This window comes from Cetorhinus maximus, chromosome 14 (genome assembly GCF_964194155.1).
Source record: "Cetorhinus maximus chromosome 14, sCetMax3.hap1.1, whole genome shotgun sequence".
Classification (NCBI taxonomy): domain Eukaryota; kingdom Metazoa; phylum Chordata; class Chondrichthyes; order Lamniformes; family Cetorhinidae; genus Cetorhinus; species Cetorhinus maximus.
This window is the reverse complement of record NC_135892.1, coordinates 99,757,898-99,769,977: the sequence shown is the minus strand read 5'-3', so window position 1 is coordinate 99,769,977 and position 12,080 is coordinate 99,757,898. Positions and strand designations below refer to the sequence as shown.

The following is a 12,080-nucleotide window of genomic DNA, read 5'->3' as shown; positions in this document are numbered from 1 at the left end:
TGACTTGCTGTTTGATATTCAAAACAGTGTCCAACGTTAGGTGTGATTCTGTGATTGGACAACATTTGCTGAATAATCCTCAGTGTGCTCAGAATTATGCTGACAACCAATTTAAGATTGTCAGTCGGGATCGCAATGTGGGACATTTGCGTGTACTGGAAGCTACGTATATGAATACACAGGGTCCCTTTTTTTGCACACAGAAAGAACATGTATATACATTGTGCCTGTTTCAGCTAAACTTGTCCTGGGAATGTTTGATGGGACAGCGTAGAGGGAGCTTCAACTCTGTATCGACCACATTCATGGTTGGGCCTTTGTTTAAATATTACAATATTTTCTTGATCTTTTCAGTATCTTTATAGTGCCAGTATTTTTTTTATATTTTATATTTTCTTTAAGAAAAGGGAATACAGATATATAGCTTGTGAAGTGACTCATCAGTTTTTGTCACGGTACACAGTTACATTTATGGTTCTTGTTACAGTGACGTGCCTGCTGAGAACAGCATGCTATTTGGGGCCAGTGTTCATTTGATGCATTACTACCATCTATAGGGCTGGGGAGGGCTGTGGTTATTTTTTGGTCCTGTGCTAGAGGTGTCCTGGGTGGGCAGGGGAATTGTCAGAGTTACGCGGGCCGCCAGGAGATGCTTCCAGGCTGGCTCTGAGCTTTCACAGTCCAGCCAGAGTTCTTACAATGCCACTCCAATTGACATATGTCCCATGTGTCTCACCCACATGTTTACCATAAGCATTTTACAGCTCCGAAGGGGGCCATTCAGTCCATCATGCCTGTGCCAACTCTCTGAAAGAGCTATTCATTTACTTCCCTTCCATTTCTTCTTCAAATATTTATCCACTTCCCTTCTAAAAGCGGTGATAAATTCTGTGGCTGTTTCTGGTGGGGCGTTTCACATTGTAACAAATTGTCCTCATGAAAGAAATCCTAATCTTTCCTTTCATTCTTTTGATGACCTTAAATTTATGGCCTCAACCCAAGAGCCAAAGAAAAGAAATTTTCTTTTGTTACCTTGATAAAACCCTCTATAATTTTGAACACTTCTATCAGATCTTCTCTGATCCCCAAGGTTTTACCTCATAACTAAAGCATCTGGGGTCTGGTGCCATCCCAGTGAGTCACTTCTGCACACTGTCCATGTAAACCCGTGCACAATGGACAGAACTTCAACTTTTGGCAGAGGAATGATGGTAGCAAATTGACTGCCTGTTATACAACACCCTCAGTGCAAAGGACCATCGAGTTGGGTGTATAACAAGCCGCTAATTATTGCCACCCCAAAAAAGTTGAAAGCTCCAGCCAATATTCTAATAGAGCCTAACCATCTCCCAATCCCGCCATCTGTGGCTTAGAACTTATTTCCCTACTTATCATTAGGTCGCTTTTCATGTTAAAGACACAGTGGAAGCTACTGTTATTGAAGAATCACTTGACGGAATTAGCAATAATATTAGATTTAATTTACTTTTATACGGGTTAAATTAAACATATTATGGCTTGTGCGTTAAATAAATATTATTCACCCTTTCCAGTATATGCTTATCGCATTCTATTTTGCTCAGCCTTTTTCCTTCCGTGTTTTATAACTCTCCTTAGTTTTTGCCTCCCTTCATTAAAGCTCAACTCTTCTAAAATATGACATATTTAATTTGACTGCAGTCATTTCTTACCCTTTAATTCTTAATTTATGGGGGAAAGGAAATATCTTTACATAATTCATTCTTTGCCAAGTAATGCATCCGGTTGCATAGTTACACATGTAGACTAATTAATGAAAAGGAAGGGGTGCATGTCTTGTGGGTTTTAGTACTTTGGCAACAGTTTAGCATAAGATGAAGTCAACTATTAAACAGACTCTGATGTTTAAAAATCTAAATTCACATCCAGGTTTGGGTTTGTCATGTGTAATTATTTTTTTAAAGAAACATCACACAATGTCAAGTAAACCTCCTGGTTTCTCAGCAGCAGCAGTACCTCTGCAGTGTGACAGACATGTGAGAGGCATCATCTGTAGACAGACTAGCCCTCTTGCCTCTTAAATATTTTTGCTGCAGTTGAAAACGACAGTCTCCGAGGCAAAACGAGCCTTTGGAACAGCATTTACTGCTTACATAAGGCATGGCTGAGAAATCTGTCAACTGGAGAGCTCTTAACACACTTACCTTGACAATGTGTGGCATTAACCTGCTTGTAACCCAGGGGACACTCCACCATTTGCCCATTTCCTCGAATAGGGAAAGCTGCAATTGAAACGGAGTCAGATCATTAGCAATCGATCGTTACCTGTATCTATCTATTAGAGACAGATTGAGAAAAAAATAGATACTGTACAAATAAAACATCACCAAAAACCATGAATACCAGGTCTACAAGCACTTCAAACCATGGAGAGCATTTCTCTTTGGCGTCATAAATAGATATAATTCCCTACCTGAAGAGTCAACAAATAACAATCATTCTCATTCTCAAGTGCCTGCATTAAATAGACTGCTGCTTACCAGGCAACTACTTTAATATGGATGAGCGTGGGACTGCCTCCCTACAGCTTCAGATCAACTGTTCAAAGTGAATGACTCAGAAAATCTTGCTAACTAATCAGACAGCACAGTAGTGGCTTATAAATGAACACAGTTGCTCTAAGTGAAAGTCACTCAAGGTCCATCTTATTTCTGTTTTTTCTCTTTGTTGTTAAGTATTATTGTTTGGAAGATGCATAGCCATAGATAATTATTCAATAGTTTCTACATTGGATTAATAGATACCAAGGTCAGATGAGGTGATGAGGGAAACAAAGAGGAGAGGTCAATGATGGTATTATTTGAGTAGAACTAGCTGGAGAGCTAAAAACAATGGAATAATCCAGTGTACAATCCTAAAACTGCTAATCTTCACGCTATTAATAAACAATAGAGGGATTGAATTTCCCCAGAGTTTGCCTGATCTTCCATGGGAACTACAGTGCAGATTCCAGAGAATCCGCACAAATATCTGTTTCCTCCTGGTTTCTCCAGATTTTCTGCCATAGTTAGGGTGACGGATCGGGAAATTCCTCCTGGAAATTCCAGACCAGGATACAAGTTCACCAATACTTCCAAATTTTACATGGAGGCTAGTTTCTTGGGAATGCAAGATGTTTAGAGCAAGGAGATAGCACTGAGGTAACTCACATTAGTACTAGAAATGACAAGTCTGATTCCAAATGGAGGTTATACCATGAAATAAGGTGAGGCAGGACAAATATCTAGTTTTAATGGTGGGTCTACTCAGAGGAAGGGTATAATGCAATGCAGCATCTGCAAGGTCAAATGAAATGTTGAGAAATATGGCTGAACCTACTGAATACAAATCCAAGACATGTAAACTTGCAGCCTCAAACACTCCAGCCTCAAAAATTCAGGAGTGCCCATTTTAGGAGGCTAAGAGGACAATTAACGGCTGAAAAACAGTCACTGCATACCCCAATTTATGCTCATTTCCATCGTCACACTCAAAAGAAGGTGACTTAAAAGGTTTCAAAGAAAGATAACTATAATATTGCAGCTTTCAAATGATTGAGTAATGAGGAATTCCCGAAGAGTTTAATTGAAATCTCGTAGCAAATGAATTAATAGGAGGATGAAATTCAAAGTTTTTAAAAGAATGACAGGACTCCATATCCTGGTTGGAGAAGCTGTCTTATGCAAAGTCACAATGGGCAAACCAGAGGCCATAAAACTAAGCTGACAAAACAAGTAATGTCATCATGTGTAGGTTACACTCTCGTCTTAGTGCAGTGAATACTGTCTTAGCTGAAGCATTCAGAAGGGACTGGATCAATTTTTGATTCAACAAACAGTGGTGGAATGTTCTGATGAAGGGTCACACGGACTCAAAACATCAACTGTATCCCTCTCCACAGATGCTGTCAGACCTGCTGAGTTTTTCCAGGTATTTTTGTTGTGGAATTTATGGGCCTGGGGTTGATGAAAGACAGGAAATGGTCAGCTCAGGGCTGGGCACAATGCAATTAACCAATCGCTGTCTTTTGCTGTCCTAACATTCTCAGTCATGAAGGGACACTGGAGCCCTTTATACACATCAATATCTTTTGTTCCTCAGTACACAAGGCACACTCAGCTTACAGAAGCACCATCTTTAGAAATGCTTTGCTCTAAAAGCATAGTGTACTCATGTAGTCCCTGGCCACAGTCCATTCATAAACGCTGCACAGTGTTGGTTGCGTCTGCAGCAGCTGCGCAGCGCGGCGTGATGGCATAAGACATAAAGCGACGCGGCTGCACCCGCGTACTGCGCTCACAAACATTGCTGTGCCGCCTGCTTTCCTGCCGGTGCTCAAACTCGAGAGGAGAGAGAGAGAGAGAGAGAGAGAGAGAGACCGAGAGAACTGAGAAAAAGATAAGAGGAGGGAGCAATTAAGTGAACGGCCATAAACAACTTGGAAGACTCAATTTAGACATTAGTGAGCTTCTCTTATCATATTGAACTAATGTAGTTATTTAGACTGGGATTAGTTACACTGGAAACGTTACAGAAATTCAGGAATTGTTTTCCGGCCATAATTAGCAAATTGTCCTTCATCTCACTCTGCCAGAAGTAACTGAAAACCACCATAAATCAACAACGACAGTCTATTATCTAAACTAAACTGAGATGCATTGAGGTTAGTTTTCAAGGCCTAATGTTCAAGTGTAAAAAAAAAACGCTGTAAGGGATTGCCAGTCAGGGAATAATTTAGTACTGATCCATTTTGAATTGTCAAAGCTGCAGTTATACTGCATGTTAGGCAGTGACCCCATGCTGGGCAATGCACAGTATAACTCCATTGTGAAAACATTGCACTAACTGTGTAGCTGTGACACAAAAACATCTAATCACTGAGTGCCAGGGTAGTCAGTACATAACATACAGTATACAATACTTATCAATATTTTTAAGGCAGTAAACTAAATGTGGCCTCCGGTCGCAGCTCCTGACAGACTGATAATAGCAAGAGCAGCGCAGCTATAAGGTGGGAGGCAGTGTGGCTCTTCCAGTAATGTGCACGGGTTGAACTGACAGGTCAATCAATGACATAATCGTTTTCCAAAAAAAAATCTCCAGGAATGACTTCAGTGACAGTTGGCAACCCTATGTACATACTTCATTTTTGTAATTCCTTTCCTAATTTCTACACATGCCCTTACCTATACTAACATTCCAGACCCACACTAGTATCCTTAGTTGAGAAACTAGTCTTACTCTGACGATCCCAATGAAACTGTCAACACCACTGTATCAAACATTGAGGAGCTACAGTCCATTAGTATGGTGATTGTTTTGACACCGTAACCTACAGGAGATTAATTAATTTTGCCTTTAAAAGTACAAAATGTATCTATAAACTTGGTAGAATTAAAATCCCATGCACATGTGTAAATTGGCACCCAATGGGTGGACTAGAATTTTTTGCAGATCATACAGCTAGACATCTGGGAATGCTTGCTACTACAAAGTATTAATCAGTTGGGTCATAGTCATGGGGATAAATGGAATGACAGCAGTGGTGGCCCCAATGGAGCCCAGGCCCAAATTAACTGCCTGGTGTTGGGTCTTCATCCCTTAAAAGATGAAGATCTCGCCTCCAAGAGCTGCCCGCCAATCGGAAGGCCAGCAGCTCAAGTCCCAGCAGTGCCACTGAGAGCGGTGTCTGGGACTGCAGTTGGCCCAGAGCAGCCACAATGGAGGAGGCCCCAGAACCCATTAAATGGGTCTGGCTCACTGGGGCCTGTCAAGCAAGTGTTGGGGAGAGGGGGCGTGGGGTCATTGTCAAGGGCGTGGGCTGTCTTCTCAAGGGGGCAGCTGCTGCCACTGGGGGAACATTCTGTGGGCTACAAGGTGCCTGATCAGGAGGGACCCCCCCACCTTCCCGAGCCTTTAAAGAGGCCGCCGGCCTTTACTTGGAGGTATCCCCAAGTGGTGTAGGGCCCATCTCCTGCGGCAGCAGGAAGAGGTCCTTAATTATCCATTTAAGGGCCTCAATTGGCCTCCGGGGCAGAAGGCTGTCCCTGTCCCTGACTGAATCACAGGAAGTTGGTGAAGTGATGGGTAGTGCACAGCCCCATCACTCCCACCTTCTTCCTGATTCTATGGCACTCCCCCCCGCCTCCCAGTGCTCTCCCAAGGACCAGATTAAAATCCACCCATGCTGTGCAATATTCGGTATGAGTGCATTTACATTTATTCCTGATATTGCACAACACAATTTCAAACCAACATGTGGGCTAACACATTCATTATGGTATTGTATAATGTGCTTTCAACCCAGTGTGTTTGTTTCACACAGAATAATACATAGGTGTCCTCGATAGGGTCCCGCTTACTTCTGAAGCTCCCACCATTGCTATTTGCTTAATTGAAGGGTATGTACAGTGGATCTTCCTTTCACCACTGAAGACCTCATTCCCTACCTCTGAAAACAAACCCAAAAGTGCACTATTATGACAGGCATGTCATAGAATGACTATTGTATGTGGTTCCCCTGTTCGACAGAAGCCATAAATAAGGCGTATTCTGTCAGAAATTCTACCGCATCTGAGATTAAGAATTGCTAATGCCCAATATTCCTAGGTCAGCTTTACAAGATTGAAAAAGGAGCACAGCATAAATTCTTAATCTGCCCCCCACCCCCACCCCTGCCTCACACATGGATTTGTCCATGTCCTGGAACAATGTGTTGTCCATTGTCAAAGGGCATGTTTCCCAAACTGGTTGCTCCTTCTGATTTCATCAGCCCCTTTTCCTAATATGAGATATAAAGTGTGCTGGAACAGTCTTTATAATCACACCTCATAATGAGCGATTAGTGCAGCATAGCCGACTAAACTGCCTGCACCTTAAACTGTACGAAACAGTGGATAAAGAGAATAATAAAATATCATATAAAGAGAATAATGAATAGCCAAGAGTGATTATTAGATATAAATTGAACGGAGGATTGAGATGATGCTATGAGCTGTGAGTAAAAGAACAAGCAGTTTGTAACTCTCAACTTTGAGCCTGGACTAAAGCCTTGAAATCACTCCTTTGTATCTATTGATATTTATTACATTTGAGACTTTAAAAAAGACAACGTAATCCAATATTAATGGACTTTCCATGGCATTATTCCATGAGTCAAAGCATAAAACATATTATCACATCAACTCATTAGGCTCCAACAGTGATTATCTTTTACCATTCCAGCAGAGACAGAAATGCACCCCACGCCTCCCAACCCTGATCTCGCATCCCCCCACACCCCCCGCCCCACTTCCTCCCTCAACAAGGGTCCATCTCTCCTGGTGGACCCTTAAAGAAATATCTCTCTCTATTAGTGTCGTTGTGTCTTTGTCCTTCCCCACGCCGTCCCCTCTCCCTCCTTCACCCAGCCCATCCTCCGCCAGTTACTCCCCAGTCTGGAGCAGCGAGGAGTTCATTTCGTTCAACTTTATTTGTCCAGCCGTGAGCCAAAGGTTCAATAAACTTGGAACAAAAAATGTTACGTCTCTCCACCATTTTGCCTGAGGGAGCACAAAGCGTGGGTGGAAAAGTAACTGCCATTATACTAGATCTAGCCTGTAACAGAGAACAAGCTGGACACAGTACAGTGGCAACAACTTCGAAAAACCTGCCTGCTAAGAGGAATTCTTGGCAGTCACCCTGCCTGCTCTAGCTGCTTGGGGTTTGTGGAATCAACTGCTGGCCAACAGCATTTTCTCCTGCCCAACACGTCAATAGAGTATTTGTTCATATCATTGACAGCTTGCATCAGTTTATTGGCTCGGTGCACAGCTCTTGCAGTCCAGTTACCAACCCAAAGCTTTAAGGGCTCCTTGAGCAGAGGGGTACCAATTTCCTGCTGTTTCAATGTTTGACTGTTGCCCATCATACGAAAAAGAAAGCCTTGCATTTCCTTAGTGCCTTTCATGGCCTCAGGGCATCCCAAAGGGCTTTACAGCTAATGAAGTACCTTTGATGTGTCATCACTGTTGTACTGTAAAGGAAGACAGCGGCCAACTTGCGCACAGCAAGCTGTACTCTTACTTGGATCAGGACCACGGCAGTCCAACGAAGCCATTCCAAAGAAGCTCGACAGCTCTTTTGCGTCAGGTGGTTTAACACAAAGTTATGAATCAAGGTGTGCTTCAGATAGCACAGATGCCACCACTGATTGTGTAAGTGACCAGGAGAGAAGATGGTCACATTCAGAGAATGCCTGACGTAAAGAGCCCTTAGCAAATATGGAAATAAAAGCCACCAGGGAAAAGAACTGGAGGCTGACCAAGAGAAACTGTACACAGCACAAAGCCCACTTGCAACAAAAGAAATCTGGAGGCTAATGTCCAAGGCTGAATTGGATGGTGTTAACTGGTTCCTGTCTCATGCACTGCAACAACACAAGGAGAATGGAGATGCTGATGTCCAGAAAGATTCACTTCAAACCTTTTACTGTCACTTAGAACCTGCAGTCATATTCTGGCTAACCATTTGAAAGCGCTGGAAAATTTATCTTGCACATTTGATCCTGAGGCGAGCTCATATTCACACCATCCCTAAGGTCACCTTTTTCCACCTCTGTAACATTGCTCAACTCCACCCGCGTCCCAGCGCATAATTTTATTGCGCAGTAATGAAAAATTAACAGTACCTGCATTAAATTTTGATTGCTAAGTAGCATTTTGGGAGAAAGATGAAAGGAGCTAAACAGCACTTGTGCGAAAAGACAGAATAACATAACTGTTTCTTAAAAGCAGGCACCAATTAGGTTGTCATGGTAACCTTCCGACACACAATCACCCGCTACATTATTCTGCCACTGAATTGCTAAATTATAGACAGAGCCACTGTTTTTCTCCTTTGGAAATAAGTTCCAGTTGCGTTGAACAAGACGAAAGCATCTCCCAGTCATAAAAATAGATTTCACAGGTCACCAACATAAAGGATTTTCCTTGAGAAAATATTGGTGCGACAACATTTGAAAAATCGAGGATCAGCGAAGGGAGGAATTCTATTTATATACAAAGCAGAGTGATGGTGCCAGGCTGTGATCTGCTGCAGAAATCAGGAGTCTTCCTCCAGACAACAATTGTCCATTGGAAGCTACACCAATGAACAGGAGATACTGAAAAGACTGGAGGCAATATTTATATATTTGCAAATGTAAAATGCTGCAGCTGCTGGAAATCTGAGGTAAAAACAGAAAGCGCTGGAAATGCTCAGCAGGTCTGGGAGCATCAGTGAAGGGAGAAACAGAGTTAACATTTCAGGTTTGTGACTTTCTCAGTGTCTGATGAAAGGTCACGGGTCTGAAACATTACCTCGGTTTCTCTCTCCACAGATGCTGCCAGACCTGTTGAGTGCTTCCAGCATTTTCTCTTTTTGTTTACACATTTGTTTTTTTTTTCTGCCTTTCATACCCCACATAGTTTGGCTCCTGTATTTTAGGCTACCTCACTGGTGAATGTTGGTTCCCTAAGTTCTCACCACTGACCCTGGTATCCAGGAACTTTGCCGACTGAAACCCAGGATAATGAACAGAAGCATGATGGAGCTAAAGGGACTGTTACCAAACTTCATGTCCGCCCTCGGCCCCAGCAATTTCCGAGATGGCTTGGGGGTGGGGGGGGTGGGGGCTGGGGGGGGCAACACCTCAGGGGTGTCAACTCTGACCAGCTTCGCTATTCTCTACACAGCAGCAGAGATCACAGAGATATTCAGTCACTCAGCCTCCTTTTTAACTGGCATGCAAAACAGGCACCCTCAAGGACTTCAAACGGGAAAAAACTACATTTGAAACACCCAATCACTTTGTCAGCCAGAACTTTTTCAAACGGTGAAGGTGTTCTGCGAAATGTTCACAATTCCATCCTTCACCAATACTGATTGTGGGTGATGTCTACAGCATAAAACCTTAGAAAGACAACAAAAACACCGTTTATGCCGATTTTCCAGGATTTCTGAGACTCTTCCCCCAATGGTACAGCAGAGGACCAGGAATGTCGCAGAGAAATTCACCGCTATGAATATGGTGAGACGGCCAGTGGGGGCTTTCTGCTTTCTCCGAAGGTTAAAGGGATTCCCAATGAAGTTCAAGAAGTTCCCAAGTGGTTTAGTGGGCTGTCTGGACACTTTCCAAACTTAACTGGAATGAGGCTGCGGACGCTGTGGGAGCTAAGGGGTGTCACAACTCTCAGCTTCAGAGTCCTGACCTGGTTCAAGAGTTTTGGGCCACCTTTATGCAGAGGAGCAGCCGATGTACTTTGTGCTGGCATAATGACAGCCAAAAATACCGAATATTGTGCATTAGGACTCAATCAGAAAATGTAGGACTGAGGGCATTTTAAGCAGTAATGAATTCTGGAGTCTAGTGCTGGCACTGGATTTGATGGATTGGAATCAATTTTCTCCAATTACATTCAAGTAAACAAGCAGGCAAGGTTGTCCTACTTTTCATTCTGTGGGTGAACATAAATCAGACAGTAGACAGGAAGTGTCAAGTTCCTCTCCCACTGTCTGCGAGTCTGCAACTGAACTGTAGGATGGATTATGACTCAGCTGGTGTGGGCTGTAGGCAGGGATTTGGCAGCAGCTAGTGACACCTCCAGCAATGGAAAGTGACTTGGGTTGCAGACAGAACGCAGTACCAGCCAAGCAGCTCTCCAAACTTACTCTGTTTAAGTGTTGTGCTTAGTGAGGTAGGGATGGTAGAGCTAAAAAGGGCAGAAGGCTTTCTCCTTAGTTCCAGAACTGAATGTCAGCAGCAATCACACCAAGATTCTGGGGCTTCTGAGTGACATTGCCAATTGGTGCCAGGTTACGGGCATTTATTATGAGGGTTAAATTTGACTTGGGTGGAAGGCATTGCATCTACCACCCTTTATTCATCCCATCCGAGTTGCCGATCGATTGGTATCAGTATCACTGGCAGTAGATGTGACACTGTTTCACCCCTCTGTGTTTTAAGCATACATTCAAGAAATACTGGACTGAATTTTACCAGCCCATTGGGTTGGGCTGGGAGGCGAGAGAGCTGGTAATATGGCAGGGGAATGCGTTATGGAGGGGAGCCTGACATCTTCATCGCCAATGCATATTGCCAGCGGCGGCTACCTCAGCTAAACCTGGTGGCCAATTGAGGCAATGAATTGCCCAATTAAGGGCCATTTCCCAGGGATCGTATCTGCATCGGGAGGGCAGACCGCCATGTGGGGAGACTGTCAGGTAAACCATGCCTAGTTCCCGAGGCGGTGTGGGGGACAGGGGGACATTCCTGATGTGTGGTCCATGGCCCACAGAGAGTACCCCAGGAGCAGTGGCTGCCCCCTAAGCTAAAGGCGCTGCCATCAGAATAACCTTCCTCTGCACGGCCTCCCCCAGCCACTCGCCACCCCCAGATCGCCAAGTTCTGCCCCTCCGCACCTTCCTCAAACAAACGTATTCATCTTCCAGGACACCTCGCCATTGAGGCTCCCTCTCCTCGGTGCCTCAGCATCAGCTGTTACTACCGGTCGCACTGCGAGATTGCTGTGCTGTCGGTGCTCTGATTGGGCCACAAGCTTTACGGGGCGGGGCTACAATCCTTAATTGGACACTGCTGCCAAAACACCACCCCAGGGTTCCACCGCCCACACGGAGGAGGGTCACCTCCCACTTTCAGCCCCAGCGATGGGACTTTATTCTCCTCTGAAAAATTCAAACCCATTGCGTAACACATTTGTAAGGGTGGATTTAGACCATCAGAAAGGTCAGCTATCCTATTCCTCAGGCCGACCTGTTCTGCTGCACCGCTGAGTTTCACTGAAGGGGCCACGCACAGCACATGCCTTGCCCAGCAGACTGTTCCGATTGCATGGGGAGGTGGTTTATGTACATCACTGGACTCTGATTAGCAAATGAGGTTCCTGCCTGATTCCATCTGATACCAACCGGTCAGGTACTGGTGGCACAGGTCGGTATATCTCGAAAATGACAGTACAGGAAATCAAAACTACAAATCCCAATCTGTAACATCACAGGTTATTACATGCAAATCACTGACCCAC

The 12,080-nt window shown here is 44.0% G+C and overlaps 1 protein-coding gene across 5 annotated transcripts in view; it reads right to left on the bottom strand.

Moving 5' to 3' along the window:
- The window catches only part of ltbp1 (latent transforming growth factor beta binding protein 1), a 383,951-nt gene that overhangs the window by 208,840 nt on the left and 163,031 nt on the right, over positions 1-12,080 (bottom strand). For all 5 annotated transcript variants that reach the window (XM_078557330.1, XM_078557333.1, XM_078557331.1 and 2 more), the window contains one exon: positions 2,184-2,261. In XM_078557330.1, the coding sequence (XP_078413456.1) occupies positions 2,184-2,261 (78 nt within the window). The remainder of the gene's footprint in view (positions 1-2,183; positions 2,262-12,080) is intronic.